The sequence below is a fragment of the Doryrhamphus excisus genome, chromosome 12 (genome assembly GCF_030265055.1).
Source record: "Doryrhamphus excisus isolate RoL2022-K1 chromosome 12, RoL_Dexc_1.0, whole genome shotgun sequence".
Lineage (NCBI taxonomy): Eukaryota > Metazoa > Chordata > Actinopteri > Syngnathiformes > Syngnathidae > Doryrhamphus > Doryrhamphus excisus.
Window position 1 is genome coordinate 1,159,035 of NC_080477.1, and position 17,173 is coordinate 1,176,207.

The 17,173-nt window shown below is 35.2% G+C and overlaps 1 protein-coding gene across 1 annotated transcript in view; it reads left to right on the forward strand.

Moving 5' to 3' along the window:
- Positions 1–2,179: 2,179 nt before the first annotated feature.
- The window catches only part of LOC131139249 (thrombospondin type-1 domain-containing protein 4-like), a 40,308-nt gene continuing 25,314 nt past the window's right edge, over positions 2,180–17,173 (forward strand). The window contains exons 1-7 of the mRNA XM_058088654.1: positions 2,180–3,247; positions 4,331–4,385; positions 4,461–4,527; positions 6,512–6,801; positions 10,872–11,199; positions 12,990–13,092; positions 16,294–16,433. Of these exons, the coding sequence (XP_057944637.1) occupies positions 4,357–4,385; positions 4,461–4,527; positions 6,512–6,801; positions 10,872–11,199; positions 12,990–13,092; positions 16,294–16,433 (957 nt within the window). The 5' untranslated portion in view covers positions 2,180–3,247; positions 4,331–4,356. The remainder of the gene's footprint in view (positions 3,248–4,330; positions 4,386–4,460; positions 4,528–6,511; positions 6,802–10,871; positions 11,200–12,989; positions 13,093–16,293; positions 16,434–17,173) is intronic.

A 17,173-nucleotide genomic window follows, 5' to 3' on the forward strand; every position in this document is an offset into this window, starting at 1 on the left:
ACGGATGTCTGTTGGGGGTAAGAATGTTTATCTTTATTTGCATAAGTTCATTTTTAAATAATTTTTAAAAATCTCACCTATTTTTAAACCATTTTTACATAATATAATAATGTTTATTTGGCATAAAAATACAAATACAACTGTATTATAAAAAATAAATGGGAATAAAACACCAGGTGTCTGTTGGGGGTAAGCATGTTTATCTTTATTTGCACAAATTTATTTTTAAATAATTTCAAATAATGTCACCGATTTTTAACCCATTTTAACACAATATAATAATAGTGTTTATTTGGCATGAAAATACAAATACAATTGTTTATAAAAAATAAATGGGAATAAAACACCAGGTGTCTGTTGGGGGTAAGCATGTTTATCTTTATTTACACAAATTTATTTTTAAATAATTTAAAATAATGTCACCAATTTTTAAACCATTTTTACACAATATAATAATGATGTTTATTTGGCATCAAAATACAAATAAAATTGTATTATAAAAATAAATAGGAATAAAATACCAGGTGTCTGTTGGGGGTAAGGATGTTTATCTTTATTTGCACAAATTCATTTTTAAATAATTTAAAATAATGTCACCGATTTTTAAACCATTTTTACACAATATAATAATTGTGTTTATTTGGCATGAAAATACAAATACAATTGTTTATAAAAAATAAATGGGAATAAAACACCAGGTGTCTGTTGGGGGCAAGCATGTTCATCTTTATTCACACAAATTTATTTTTAAATAATTTAAAATAATGTCACCAATTTTTAAACCATTTTTACACAATATAATAATGATGTTTATTTGGCATCAAAATACAAATAAAATTGTATTATAAAAATAAATAGGAATAAAATACCAGGTGTCTGTTGGGGGTAAGGACGTTTATCTTTATTTGCACAAATTCATTTTAAATAATTTAAAATAATGTCACCGATTTTTAACCCATTTTAACACAATATAATAATGGTGTTTATTTGGCATGAAAATACAAATACAATTGTTTATCAAAAATAAATGGGAATAAAACACCAGGTGTCTGTTGGGGTTAAGCATGTTTATCTTTATTTACACAAATTTATTTTTAAATAATTTAAAATAATGTCACCAATTTTTAAACCATTTTTACACAATATAATAATGATGTTTATTTGGCATCAAAATACAAATAAAATTGTATTATAAAAATAAATAGGAATAAAATACCAGGTGTCTGTTGGGGGTAAGGATGTTTATCTTTATTTGCACAAATTCATTTTAAAATAATTTAAAATAATGTCACCGATTTTTAAACCATTTTTACACAATATAATAATGGTGTTTATTTGGCATGAAAATACAAATACAATTGTTTATAAAAATAAATTGGAATAAAACACCAGGTGTCTGTTGGGGGTAAGCATGTTTATCTTTATTTGCACAAATTCATTTTTAAATAATTTTAAATAATTTCACCGATTTTTAAACCATTTTAACACAATATAATAATGATGCTTATTTGGCATCAAAATACAAATAAAATTCTATTATAAAATAGGAATAAAATACCAGGTGTCTGTTTGGAGTAAGGATGTTTATCATTATTTGCACAAATTCCTTTTTATATAATGTCACCGATTTTTAAACCATTTTAACACAATATAATAATGATGTTTATTTGGCATCAAAATACAAAAACAATTGTATTATAAAAATAAATAGGAATAAAATACCAGGTATCTGTTGGGGGTACGGGTGTTTATCATTATTTGCACAAATTCATTTTTAAATAATTTTAAATAATTTAACCGATTTTTAAACCATTTTAACACAGTATAATAATGATGTTTATGTGGCATCAAAATACAAATACAATTGCATTATAAGAATAAATACAAATCAGGTACCAGGTGTCTGTTGGGGGTAAGGATGTTTATCATTATTTGCACAAATTCATTTTTTAATAATTTTTAATAATATTACAGATTTTTAAACTATTTTAACACAATATAATAATGATGTTTATTTGGCATCAAAATACAAATACAATTGTTTATAAAAATAATACCAGGTGTCTTTTGGGGGGAAAATATTTTTATCTTTATTTGCACAAATTAATTTTTAAATAATTTAAAATAAATTTATGGTTGTTTATTATTTAATTAAATTCATTTTAAAATAATTTTAAATAATGTTACTTAATGTTACTTTTTCCCACAAAAATATAATGAGGTTTAATTTCTATAAAAATACAAATAAAATAAATAAATACGGCTTATCATGTAATAATAATGGCATACGCAGTACCAGGTATATGGTTACTTATGATATTATTTTTCATACAAAATGCATTTATGTATTTTCAAACCAGTTTTCCTACAAATAATCTTTATACGTGTAACTCCAAGGACTACTCAAGGTCCTAGGAGTTGCGTGAACTCCCGCTGGAATGTCCCTGAAGGGTCGTGGAGGCTTGACCAGGTCTGGACCATCTGCTCATGCAAACCATGCGTAAATAATTGGTGTTTTTAACCTCGGTTTAATGACGCAGTACCAAGCAGGGAGATGGACGGCAGCTGTAATATCTTGTCTCCTTTATTAATATACATTTCCATAGTACTTTTTCTATGAATTAATTCATTCTGCTAATTTATTTGATTTTATTTAGTCATTTTTAGATTGTCCTAATATTTTGTAGGATTATTATTGATCTATTCATGTGAATGAAAATGTATGAATGTTTTTTTATGTTGGTATATATGTCACACCGAGATGCCTCTGGTGGGTTCATGCAGAACAATAACACTTCATTATTGATGCTTTAATTGGTCTGTGAAGGATTTGTAAACACTGGAGTCAAAGGTCACCCCTCACCTCCTTCCCAGCCCCCCCCTGCAGACAGATGCATGGAGGATAATAATAGCTTTCAAACAGAGCATTATTATCCCTGCAGAGAACCGTGCATCCAGCAGGGGGCGCAAAAGAGTCGGCTTTTCTAACCGCATGTCGCCTCTCTGCAGAGCTTCTGTCATTCAGTCAGTCAGTGTGTGAGTGCAGAAGCAACAGGAGCCGAACAGGAGGACTTTGGTGGTTGTCTGCGTTTGGATTCGACTTTGATTCGGAGCCGATATGCGTGTTTCACTTCATTCGGCGGGTGGGATGTGTGGACGGGAGCAAACTTGGACTGAAAGTGGATTCATGGAGGAGGATCCTGCAGAGTAGAACATGTCCAGTGGAGTTTAAGAATACCTGCAGCAGGTAAGTCCTCATTATTTTGGTTATTATGATTATTATGATGATGATGATGATTATTATTATTATTTCTGCATGTGTTATTTGTATAACCTGGTGTTCCATGACTGCATGTGGCTGATTCATTGCAACTATATCCAAGAGGCACTTTGGATAAAAGTTGCCGTTTATGTCCATCATTGAGGGGTTGTGGTTCGTCAGCAGCGGGGTGGGGGTGTCCCTATTGGGTGCCAGAGGTCGTAGGGCAACTCACACGGTCAAGTGGGGGGGGTCATGTAGAGTGTTTATGCTTGCTTTTTGACCTGGATGTCATCTAGTTGACTTTCAATGTGAATCTGCAGGACAGGACTGGAATGAATGAATGAGTCGGGATGAGAAAATATGAGCTATAATTATGTAAAATAATTATTTAATAAAATAAAAAAATTAATAATTTAATCTCCTGTCATGAAAACACATCAATCTTTTTTAAAAGTGTCTGTAATTTGAGTAAAATTATTTAGTTTTATAGTATTTCTTTTTGCTGCACTATTTTTTGATAATAATTTTTAATGTTTTGATGAGTGCTGTAAATTGCAAACAAATTTTTTGGCATTTATTTATTTATTTTTGCTATTTATATAAATTTAATATATAAATGTATATATTAAATGTATAATTTATAAATGAATATTACATTCATTCATTCATTTTCTACCGCTTTTTCCTCATGAGGGTCGAGAGGCGGGGTCCACCCTGGACTGGTGGCCAGCCAATCACAGGGCACATATAGACAAACAACCATTCACACTCACATTCATACCTATGGACAATTTGGAGTCTCCAATTAACCTAGCATGTTTTTGGAATGTGGGAGGAAACCGGAGAAAACCCACGGGGAGAACATGCAAACTCCACACAGAGATGGCCGAGGATGGAATTGAACCCTGGTCTCCTAGCTGTGAGGTCTGCGTGCTAACCTTTAGACCACCGTGCCGCCCTGAATGTAATATATAATATTAATAATAACCTCAATGGCACTGGAGTACAAACCGGTTGAAATGTTTGAATGAGCAAGTTTGCATTGTAATTTCTACTTCTCGTTGTTAGTGTGGAAGTGCAACCGTCCATCAACAATGCGAGGAGTGTGCTTGTGGATCGTCAGGTAAAAGTCATATCATCATATCATCAATACATCGTCTTGTTGATATGAAATGAGTAATATGGATGTCTTATGTAGGGTTTTGGCGTTTCTTCTGCTTTGCTCGGAGCCTCTGAGGTGCCAGCACGCAACCGACCACAGGAAGGTGAGAAGCAGCACCCGAGTCCAAACACGTGCCGTCTTCGGTTCTCATGTTGTCAGACTCTTCTTTCTCTGCTTTGTCATCGCATGCTTGGCACCGGCGTGACGTTTTCTCTTTCTGTTCGCCAAATGCCTCCCAGGAAACTTCCTGCTTCCTGCTAAGTGTGGACAGACAGTGGGAACGCTCCCAAAAACATCAAGCCACCGCAGGGTGCTGATGGCTTTTTGTGTTTGGAGGACGAGAGGTTAACAGCAACGAACCAACATGCGTCATTGGTCCTGTTGCTGCTGTTTTGTGGAATATACTTTTTCATAAGTGACCTTGTGGACAAGCTTTCTTATTTTTACTGTCTCATGCACACCTTATCATTATTAACTCATTTAATTCAAAGACATTTTAGACGATTTTGACTGACTTTCAAAACAGACATATTTCACACATACTTACAAATGGTGACTATTCATTCATTTTCTACCGCTTATCCTCACGAGGGTCGCGGGGGTGCTGGAGCCTATCCCAGCGGTCTTCGGCCAATCACAGTATGGCAATTCAATTTCCATGAAAAATAAACAGGTTGGAAGAAAAGGTAGCATGTTGAATATTGGTAACAGGACAGGTAATGTACTGGTTTTTTTTTTTAATTTTGACCATAGCCACCTTCGTCATATTATGTCTATATCACCAGAATTAAATTAAATTAAATTAAATTAAATTAAATTAAATTAAATTAAATTAAATTAAATTAAAGTAAAGTAAAGTAAAGTAAAGTAAAGTAAATTAAATTAAATTAAATTAAATTAAATTAAATTAAATTAAATTAAATTAAATTAAATTAAATTAAATTAAATTAAATTAAATTAAATTAAATTAAAGTAAAGTAAAGTAAAGTAAAGTAAAGTAAAGTAAAGTAAAGTAAATTAAATTAAATTAAATTAAATTAAATTAAATTAAATTAAATTAAATTACTGCTTATTATGTCTATATCACCAGAAATTAATGAGAAAATTTAATTTAATTTAATTTAATTTAATTTAATTTAATTTAATTTAATTTAATTTAATTTAATTTAATTTAATTTAATTTAATTTAATTTAATTTAATTTAATTTTCTATACTGGTTATCCTCACAAGGGTCACGGGGGTGCTGGAGCCTATCCCAGCTGTCTCGGGGCGAGAGGCGGGGTACACCCTGGACTGGTGGCCAGCCAATCCCAGGGCACATATAGACAAACAACCATTCACACTCACATTCATACCTATGGACAATTTGGAGCGGCCAATTAACCTAGCATGTTTTTGGAATGTGTTAGTGTTCTTACAAAGAACACTAAACTCATCACACACCAACTTAACACTCAAAAGGTATAATTAACCACTCGATTACTGTGCAGCCCCACCTTATAATTATTAACTAATTTAATCCCAGCCATTTTTCAAAGACATTTTAGACGATTTTGACTGACATATTTCACACATACTTGCAAATGATGACTAATCATGATTAATTAATTTGAAAACTGTGATTAATGTAATGACATTTTTAGTTACAATGCATTGGACGACTGCTTTGAATGTGAGTCGGCCAAAGAAAAAGCAAAGCGGATGTGGTCCAATTCCAAACTGTATGACCTCGGGGCTATTGGACTTTGCGCTGATGTGCGACCTTTGAACTTTTGCGCATACGAGCTACCGTCGCAAGTCTTGCCTTTCAAACTTCCCATCCAGAAGAAGTCCAAGCCGCCTGGACGCTGGTGAATGGGACTACTTAAGCAGATCCACAGTAAACCGTGCCTGGCTTGGCACCATACTGGTCCATCACAAGTTGACTTAAATGTCTCTGGCGAGGTCTCAAAGAAGGACGGCGCCAAGGAGCCGTGGAGCCGAGGAAGGCTGCTGGCCAACACTTAAAAACCTGGACTGGATCTCTTGGAGATGAGATCACTGACTTGTGAGGACATTTAAGATGTTTGGCATCTGATTGTTGCAGGTCCCCCAGAGGACAGCCACCCTGCAGGACTTTAGAACAAACCATGGAGGACTTCAAGGCTCCTGGGGTTCCTGGGGGTCCTGGTCGGCCTGCTCTCTGACCTGTGGAAGTGGCGTGCAGGAGAGGAGTCGACCCTGCCTGCGGGTGTACGCGCCGTCCTTACACCACAGACATGTCATCTCAGCCCTGAAGCCTTCAGTTCCTGTGTACCGAGACACCGCGGCATGGTCTGACGCCGGAGGTCACCAGGAACCGCGTCACTTGATGGCGACCCCACCTGGTGGACGCAGGTACGGCGACATTGGATGGTAGTTCGTCTCTGACATTATTTCATCAACAAATCTAACATAAGATGTTTTGCTAACTCAAGAAATCAAAAATGTTAAAGTACATTTAGTCGTCAACAAATCCAACGTATGTGTTTTTGCTAACGTTAGGGGAAATTCAGTCGTCAACAAATCTAACAAACGCATTTTAGCTATTATTAAAGGCGGTTCAATCGTCAACAAATCTACTAACAAACGCATTTTAGCTACTATTAAAGGTGGTTCAGTCACCAACAAATCTAAGGTGTGTGTTTTGCTAACATTAAGGATAATTTAGTAGTCAACAAATTTCATGTAGACATTTTTGCTAACGTTAATGGCGATTTAGTCATCTACAAATCTAGCGTATGTGTTTTTGCTAACATTAAGGATAATTTAGTAGTCAACAATTTTCATGTAGACATTTTTGCTAACGTTAATGGCGTTTTATTCATCTACAAATCTAGCGTATGTGTTTTGCTAACGTTAGAGGCAATTTAGTCGTCAACAAATCTAGCGTATGTGTTTTTGCTAACGTTAGGGGAAATTCAGTCGTCAACAAATCTAACAAACGCATTTTAGCTATTATTAAAGGCAGTTCAGTCATCTACAAATCTAGCGTATGTGTTTTTGCTAACCCTAAGGATAATTTAGTAGTCAACAAAGTTCATGTGACATTTTTACGTTAATGGTGATTTAGTCATCGACAAATCTAAAGTATGTGTTTTTGCTAACATTAAGGATAATTTAGTAATCAACAAATTTCATGTAGACATTTTTACGTTAATGGCGATTTAGTCATCTTCAAATCTAGCGTATGTGTTTCTGCTAACATTAAGGACAATTTAGTAGTCAACAAATTTCATGTAGACATTTTTGCTAACGTTAATGGTGATTTAGTCATCTACAAATATAGAGTATGTGTTTATGCTAACATTAAGGATAATTTAGTAATCAACAAATTTCATGTAGACATTTTTGCTAACGTTAATGGCGATTTAGTCATTCACATGTATACGTATGTGTTTTTGCTAAAGTTAGGTGCAATTTTGTCCCCAACAAATATAGCTTATGCATTTTTGCTATTATTAAAGGCGATTCACTTGCTAACAAATCTAACTTACGCATCTTTTCTAACATTAAAAGCAATTCAGTCATGAAAATGTTTTCACGTACGCTTTTACTATTATCAAAGGCGATTCGGTCACCAACAAATGTAACATATAACGTGTTTTTGCTCACGTTAAAGATGATTTAGCCATCTACAAATCTAGCATACATGTTTTTGCTAAAGTTAATTGCATTTTCAACAAATCTACCATATGCATTTTTGCTATTATTAAAGGCGGTTCAGTCGCCAACAAATCTAAGGTTAGTGTTTTTGCTAACATTAAGGGTAATTTAGTAGACATTTTTACGAACGTTAATGGCGATTTAGTCGTCTACAAATCTAGCGTATGTGTTTATGCTAACGTTAGAGGCAATTTAGTCGTCAACAAATCTAGCGTATGTGTTTTTGCTAACGTTAGGGGAAATTCAGTCGTCAACAAATCTAACGCATTTTAGCTATTATTAAAAGCGGTTCAATCATCTACAAATCTAGCGTATGTGTTTTTGCTAACATTAAGGATAATTTAATAGTCAACAAATTTCATGTAGACATTTTTGCTAACGTTAATGGCGATTTAGTCATCTACAAATCTAGCGTGTGTGTTTATGCTAACATTAAGGATAATTTAGTAGTCAACAAATTTCATGTAGACATTCTTGCTAACGTTAGTGGCGTTTTATACATCTACAAATCTAGCGTGTGTGTTTTGCTAACGTTAGAGGCAATTTAGTCATCAACAAATCTAGCGTATGTGTTTTTGCTAACGTTAGGGGAAATTCAGTCGTCAACAAATCTAACAAGCGCATATTTGTTATTATTAAAAGTCCATTCAGTCGTCAACAAATCTAGCGTATGTGTTCATGCTAACGTTAGAGGCAATTTAGTCATCAACAAAACTAGCATATGTGTTTATGCTAACATTAAGGTTAATTTAGTAGTCAACAAATTTCATGTAGACATTTTTACGTTAATGGCATTTTATTCATCTACAAATTTAGCGTATGTGTTTTTGCTAACATTAAGGATAATTTAGTAGTCAACAAATTTCATGTAGACATTTTTACATTAATGGCGTTTTAGTCATCTACAAATCTAGCGTGTGTGTTTTGCTAACGTTAGAGGCAATTTAGTCGTCAACAAATCTAGCGTATGTGTTTTTGCTAACGTTAGGGGAAATTCAGTCGTCAACAAATCTAACAAACGCATATTTGTTATTATTAAAAGTCCATTCAGTCGTCAACAAATCTAGCGTATGTGTTCATGCTAACGTTAGAGGCAATTTAGTCGTCAACAAATCTAGCGTATGTGTTTATGCTAACGTTAAAGGCGATTTTGTTGTCATACACATTTTGCATTGCACATTTTTCCTTATTGGCATTTTAGTTATCTACAAATCTAGCATATTGTTTATGCTAACATTAAGGATAATTTAATAGTCAACAAATTTCTTGTAGACATTTTTGCTAATGTTAATGGCGATTTAGTCATCTACAAATCTAGCGTATGTGTTTATGCTAATGTTTAAGGCGATTTTGTTGTCAACAAATCGAACATACACATTTTTGCAAATTAGTAATCAACAAATTTCATGTACATGGTTTTACTAACATTAAGGATAATTTAGTAGTCAACAAATTTTGTGTAGACATTTTTACGTTAATGGTGTTTTAGTTATCTACAAATCTAGCGTATGTGTTTTTGCTAACATTAAGGATGTTAGTCTGATGATAATTTAGTAGTCAACAAATATCAACGTTAATGGCGATTTAGTCATCTACAAATCTAGCGTATGTGTTTTTGCTAACGTTAGAGGCAATTTAGTCGTCAACAAATCTAGCGTATGTGTTTATGCTAACGTTAAAGGCGATTTTGTTGTCAACAAATCGAACATACACATTTTTGCAAATTAGTAATCAACAAATTTTATGTACATGGTTTTACTAACATTCAGGATATTTAAGTAGTCAACAAATTTCTTGTAGACATTTTTACGTTAATGGCATTTTAGTCATCTACAAATGTAGAGTATGTGTTTATGCTAACATTAAGGATAATTTAGTAGTCAACAAATTTCATGTAGACATTTTTGCTAACGTTAATGGCGTTTTATTCATCTACAAATCTAGCGTGTGTGTTTTGCTAACGTTAGAGGCAATTCAGTCGTCAACAAATCTAACAAACGCATTTTAGCTATTATTAAAGGCGGTTCAGTCATCTACAAATCTAGCGTATGTGTTTTTGCTAACATTAAGGACAATTTAGTAATCAACAAATTTCGTGTAGACATTTTTGCTAACGTTAATGGCGATTTAGTCCTCTACAAATCTAGCGTATGTGTTTTTGCTAACATTAAGGATAATTTAGTAATCATCAAAGTTTAAAGTTGATTTAGTCAGCAACAAATCACACACCACAAACATACGCATGTTTTCTAACGTTAAAAGCAATTATTTGTAAACAAATATTTAGGCGATTTAATTGCCAACCAATCTGACGCACATGGTTTTGCTAACATTAAATTCGATTTAGTCGTCAACAAATTTAACGTGCATGTTTTTGTCAAAATAAATGTTAAGCTAGTGACTTCAACAAACTTTTTGTTCAGTGATGATTAAAGACAAACGAACGCCTTCAGCGGATCCAATGTCCAGTATATCTTTTCCTAAACATCAGCGGCCATTACATATGAGTCTTTGGATGTGTTTTTGTACTTTTCAACCGGCCTAACTAACCCGTGATCTTGTGGTTCTCGAGCCAAGTCCTTAAAGCCCCCACCCTCCAAATCGGTGAGGGCTGCCAAACCCTGTCGCCAGTGGACCATCAAGGAATCAGAAACAAACAACAAACAAATGCTGTTTTCTTTTGACTTTATAATAGGTACAGTATTTGTCCAGAAAACCCAGCTGGGTCTGAAAGGGTTGAGCATTTTTGATTGTGTTTTCAGGCGGATTATTCCCATCACCCCCGGCAGGTACGGCTACGGAAAAGCTCCTTTGCATTCCAATGCGGAGCAGACCGGGTCCGGAAGAGTCCACCACCCCGACAGACAGAAACGCTCGGCTTCCTCTCGACACGTTGGCCTCAGGTCGCGCCACCAAACGCACCACCACAGCCGGGCCCAAACGCAGCCTCTCTGGGCGCCGCTCTACCGGCAGACCTCGGCCAGACAGAGTTCCGGATCCCAGCAGCAGAAATCCGAGAGTCCGTACGACCCCCTGCCCACTTCTGTTTGCACGGGGGAGCACGCTCACCGCAGGCTCTGCAGCACTAATGTACGCTTTTTTTTTTATACATCTACATTCTTCCATAGAAGTAGATATCATCAACTTAGTGGCCGCTGCAAATGCATCATGATGCATTCAAAGCGCATCAGTAGTAAAGTAAATCACAGTCTCCGCTTGTTTAGATTCACAGAAACCTGCTTTTCATCTAAACAGAAAAAAAGAGCACAGAGTCATCATGTGAACTTCCTGGAGCGACAAAAACGACCATTCCATTTTTTTGTGTCACCTTGTCCTCACCCACCTTTGGGAACAAACAAAGCCTTGCTGCGTGTTTAAGGTCATGCTAGGGTGACGCAGAGATGTTAGCGGTAGACCTCTCGTGTTTGTTTGGATTTCAACCCCCCCCATAGGAAAATGTATCTGTTCCAGTGTCAAACTGTACTGGCTATTGGTAATGGTAATGGTTTTATTTCATTTGAACATGCATCAGATTCCAATTGAGTGCATCCCATAATCAGTTCCCAGTTCCACATGTCCAAAAGGAGTAGGAAGAAGCAAAGCTTATTAAATCCTACCCCTCCATCTGGTACTTTTACAATCACTAACTGTTACATTTGTTCACTTCCTGCTTTCCTAATATAATTTTAGTTATTTATTTTAATTTTTAAAATTTATTAATTTTAATTTTTTAAAACTGATTATTTTTTATTTTTTAAATTTTTTAATTTTAATTTTAATTTTAATTTTAATTTTAATTTTAATTTTAATTTTAATTTTAATTTTAATTTTAATTTTAATTTTAATTTTAATTTTAATTTTAATTTTAATTTTAATTTTAATTTTAATTTTAATTTTAATTTTAATTTCATGTTTAACTGTCATACCAGTGTCGTACGATGTTTTTAAGCAACATTTGAACATTTTTAACTGTCACGCAATTCAAAGAAAAGGAAAGAATTATGTGTTCATGTTTCATGTAAGGATTGTGAATGATGGGCAAAAAATGCACACTTCCCCTTTAAGGGAACTTTTCATTGTGAATGCATTATGAATAAGTGTAAAAACAAGTTACAAGCTCATACAAGTGCAAAAAAAAACATTTTTAAAGTACATTTTAACATGTTTAACTGTCATACCAGTGTCGAAAAAATGTTTTTAAGTAACATTTGAACATTTTTAACTAACTGTCACGGAATTCAAAGAAAAGGAAAGAATTATGTGTTCATGTTTCATGTAAGGATTGTGAATGATGGGCAAAAAATGCACACTTCCCCTTTAAGGGAACTTTTCATTGTGAATGCATTGTGAATAAGTGTAAAAACAAGTTACAAGCCCATACAAGTGCAAAAAAAAACATTTTTAAAGTACATTTTAACATGTTTAACTGTCATACCAGTGTCGAAAAAATGTTTTTAAGTAACATTTGAACATTTTTAACTAACTGTCACGGAAGCGTAAAAATGGGCTGTAAAGTACAAGTGTAAATATTTCTTTTAACCACTTTAAAGGCCAACACAGCAAAAAGATAACATCTCAGCTATTATAAGAACTATTCTCACATATTGTGACTTTTTGTCCTCATAATTTCAGCAAATTATCTTAAAATGCTCCTAAAGTAAGTTTTTGTAGTTGTGTTTTGTTTTCACTTTAGCAACTTTTATTGCAATTCTACTACCATTTTCTCTTTAAAGTACAAAGTTTTTTTGTATATTTTTCTCATATCTTTCTTTTAGTAATATTTTGATTTAGATTTTTGCTGTCTTTTTTAGATCGGGGTTCAAAATAAGGTTCATTCTTGCAAAGGTTGTGTGCTCACGTTTCTTCTTGCTGCTTTCCAGGCCTGTCCTGCATCCAGCAAACACATCCGAGCTGTTCAATGTTCCGCATACAACAAGCAGCCTTTTATGGGCCGACTGTACGACTGGGAGCCCTTTCACGAAGGTGAGCATGGTGTCTCATTTCCTGGTAAACACGGGACATTGTTGAAGAAATAAATGTAAATAGTCAAGTCTGCCAGTTGTGAGGTCACAGTTGTTCACATTTCCCTGACCTGTGACTTATTCTTTTCCCGCTTGGCCTCGGTGGCGTTGATAAATGTTTGTTTATTCAAACTCGGTGACCTTTTCTCACTTGGCTTGTAACCAGGCAAACCTTTAATTTACGGCATATTTTAGCAAGAAATGCTTTATATGTTTGCTTTTTTATTTTACTTTTTATGGGCGGGTTTAGTAAAGTGCTGCACTTTACTCAACCTCCATTACCGACAATTCATCTTCACTTTTGTCTTTCATTCATTCATTTTATAATAATAATAATAAGCACATCTTCTACCACTTACAGTGAAGAAAATAAGTATTTGAACACCCTGCTATTTTGCTATTTCTCCCACTTAGAAATCATGGAGGGGTCTGAAATTTTCATCGTAGGTGCATGTCCACTGTGAGAGAGATAAACTAAAAAGAAAAATCCAGAAATCACAATGCATGATTTTTTAACAATTTATTTGTGTGATACAGCTGCAAATAAGTATTTGAACACCTGAGAAAATGAATGTTAATATTTGGTACAGTAGCCTTTGTTTGCTATTACAGAGGTCAAACGTTTCCTGTAGTTTTTCACCAGGTTTGCACACACTGCAGGAGGGATCTTGGCCCACTCCTCCACACAGATCTTCTCTAGATCAGTCAGGTTTCTGGGCTGTCGCTGAGAAACACGGAGTTTGAGCTCCCTCCAAAGATTTTCGATTGGGTTCAGGTCTGGAGACTGGCTGGGCCATGCTAGAACCTTGATATGCTTCTTACGGAGCCACTCCTTGGTTTTCCTGGCTGTGTGCTTCGGGTCGTTGTCGTGTTGGAAGACCCAGCCACGACCCATCTTCAATGCTCTGACAGAGGGAAGGAGGTTGTTCCCCAAAATCTCACAATACACGGCCCCAGTCATCCTCTCTTTAATGCAGTGCACTCGTCCTGTCCCATGTGCAGAAAAACACCCCCAAAGCATGATGCTACCACCCCCATGCTTCACAGTAGGGATGGTGTTCTTCGGATTGTACTCTTCATTCTTCTTCCTCCAAACACGCTTATTGGAATTATGACCAAAAAGTTCTATTTTGGTCTCATCTGACCATAAAACTTTCTCCCATGACTCCTCTGTATCATCCAAATGGTCATATGCAAACTTAAGACGGGCCTTGACATGTGCTGGTTTAAGCAGGGGAACCTTTCGTGCCATGCATGATTTCACATCATGACGTCTTAGTGTATTACCTACAGTAACCTTGGAAACGGTGGTCCCAGCTCTTTTCAGGTCATTGACCAAGTCCTGTCGTGTAGTTCTGGGCTGATTCCTCACCTTTCTTAGAATCATTGAGACCCCACGAGGTGATATCTTGCATGGGGCTCCACTCCGATTGAGATTGACCGTCATGTTTAGCTTCTTCCATTTTCTAATGATAGCTCCAACAGTGGACCTTTTTTCACCAAGCTGCTTGGTAATTGCTCCGTAGCCCTTTCCAGCCTTGTGGAGGTGTACAATTTTGTCTCTGGTGTCTTTGGACAGCTCTTTGGTCTTCGCCATGTTACAAGTTAAAGTCTTACTGATTGTATGGGGTGGACAGGTGTCTTTATGCAGCTAACGACCTCAAACAGGTGCATCTGATTCAGGATGATACATGGAGTGCAGGTGGACTTCTAATGGGCAGACTAACAGGTCTTTCAGGGTCAGAATTCTAGATGATACACAGGTGTTCAAATACTTATTTGCAGCTGTATCACACAAATAAATTGTTAAAAAATCATGCATTGTGATTTCTGGATTTTTCTTTTTAGTTTATCTCTCTCACAGTGGACATGCACCTACGATGAAAATTTCAGACCCCTCCATGATTTCTAAGTGGGAGAAATAGCAAAATAGCAGGGTGTTCAAATACTTATTTTCTTCACTGTATCCTCACAAGGGTCGCGGGGGTTGCCGGAGCCTATCCCAGCTGTCTTGGCACATATAGACAAACAACCCACGCATGCACGGGGAAAATATGTGTACTCCAAACAGAGATGGCCAAGGGTGGAATTGAACCAACACAGTGTGGAGAACCCCCCCTGAGGAAGACTAAGAGCATAAAATAGGACTGAAAAGATAAAAACATAAGAAAAGTTTAAAATATTAGTTAAAAGCCTGATTAAAAAGGTGTGTCTTTAATCTTTAAAAAAAAATATCAAGGAGGAGGAAGAAATAAAGCTTATTAAATCCTACCCCTCCATCTGGTACTTTTACAATCAGTAACTGTTACATTTGTTCACTTCCTGCTTTCCTAATATAATTTAAATTATTTATTTTTAAAAATTAATTCCTTTTTATTTTTAATTAATAAATTATTTTTTGAATTAATTATTTTCATTTTCATTTTCATTTTCATTTTCATTTTCATTTTCATTTTCATTTTCATTTTCATTTTCATTTTCATTTTTATTTTTATTTTTATTTTATTTTTATTTTTATTTTTATTTTTATTTTTATTTTTATTTTTATTTTTATTTTTATTTTTATTTTTATTTTTTGTCACATACGTGATTAAAAAAGGTGTGTCTTTAATCTTTTTTTTTTTTTTTAAATATCAAGCTAACCACTCGTCCACCGTGCAGCACTTTTGTCTTTCTGGAAATGTTATTTACTGTGGGTGTGCTTCCACTGCCGTCCAACAGGTGGCGGCAAATCACTTTCATAAATAGCTAATGCTGCAATAAAAAAAAAATACAGTAGCAATGTGTGCTAAAAAATATTTTTAAAAATATATGCATACACAATTTTATTTGATATATGTTTCCCATTTTTATTAACTTAAAAAACGTTTTTTTTTTTTTAAAAAAGTTTAAATAAAAAAAGTAAAAAAAAAAAGTTTAAAATAAAAAAAGTTGTTATGCTTGTTAAAAGCGCATACATTAGATGTGTAAAACAGACCAAATCATCCACCCCCAACAATGACACATGAAACATCAAACACATTAAATAATGTGTTTGAAAAAGTATGGAATGGTCAAATGATTGGAAAGGAGTTCAGTCAACGTTCCCAAATGCCAAACGGCATCTCGGGTTTGACATTATCATGTTTCCTGTCGTCTAAATCTGCTTTAAATCTGCTTTCAGTTGTCGACGGTCAACACTGCCAGCTCAACTGCCGGGCGGCGGGCTTCAGGTTCTACGTGCGATTATCCAATAAGGTGATTGACGGGACGCCCTGCGGACGCAATGATTCTTCTTCTGTGTGCGTGGAGGGACAGTGCACGGTAGGATCACCCTCGATTATACTTCATCTACTCATCCACCCGGCTGTCATGTATACGGCCAGGAGGGGGCAGGAACGGATCACAGGGAGCGACTGCAGTGTCGATTCTCAGGTCAACAGGAAGTTTGGATCAAACCAGGACTCCTTGTACTTTCCACCCACATTCCCATCCAAGTGGCTAAAAACACACCTGTCGGATTTGGACCGACAACTTGCTGTGTAGGAGCGAATGTGATCCGTTCACGTCTTAACAAAGAAGGATCACCTTTCTGTCCACCCAAAGCGGTGCGTTCACTTCCCGCTCTGTTCCTCGCATGTTCCTTCTCATCCACAAAAAAGGAGGTGACTTTTTTTTTTCCTTATTGTTCGAGTCAGCTGCTCTAGTCATTCGACCCGGAAATCCTCCCTTCCTGGGTGAGCGATAACACCAAAACATCTGGCTAGTATGAATCAGGTACCGCTCTCGTTATATCAATACGGCACTAGTAGTCATTCAATTCCCAATCTAATACAGAGTAAAATTCAAAATACAATCTACGTTCCAAACGGTGCATTCGACTTTAAAAAAATTACATGGTGTATTTGAACGCAGCACCTCATGGCTTATAATAGCAATGTTAAAAGGGGACCTCATTCATTCATTCATTTTCTACCGCTTTTCCTCACGAGGGTCGCAGGAAGACTAAGAGCATAAAATAGGACTAAAAAGATAAAAACGTAAGAAAAGTTTAAAATATTAGT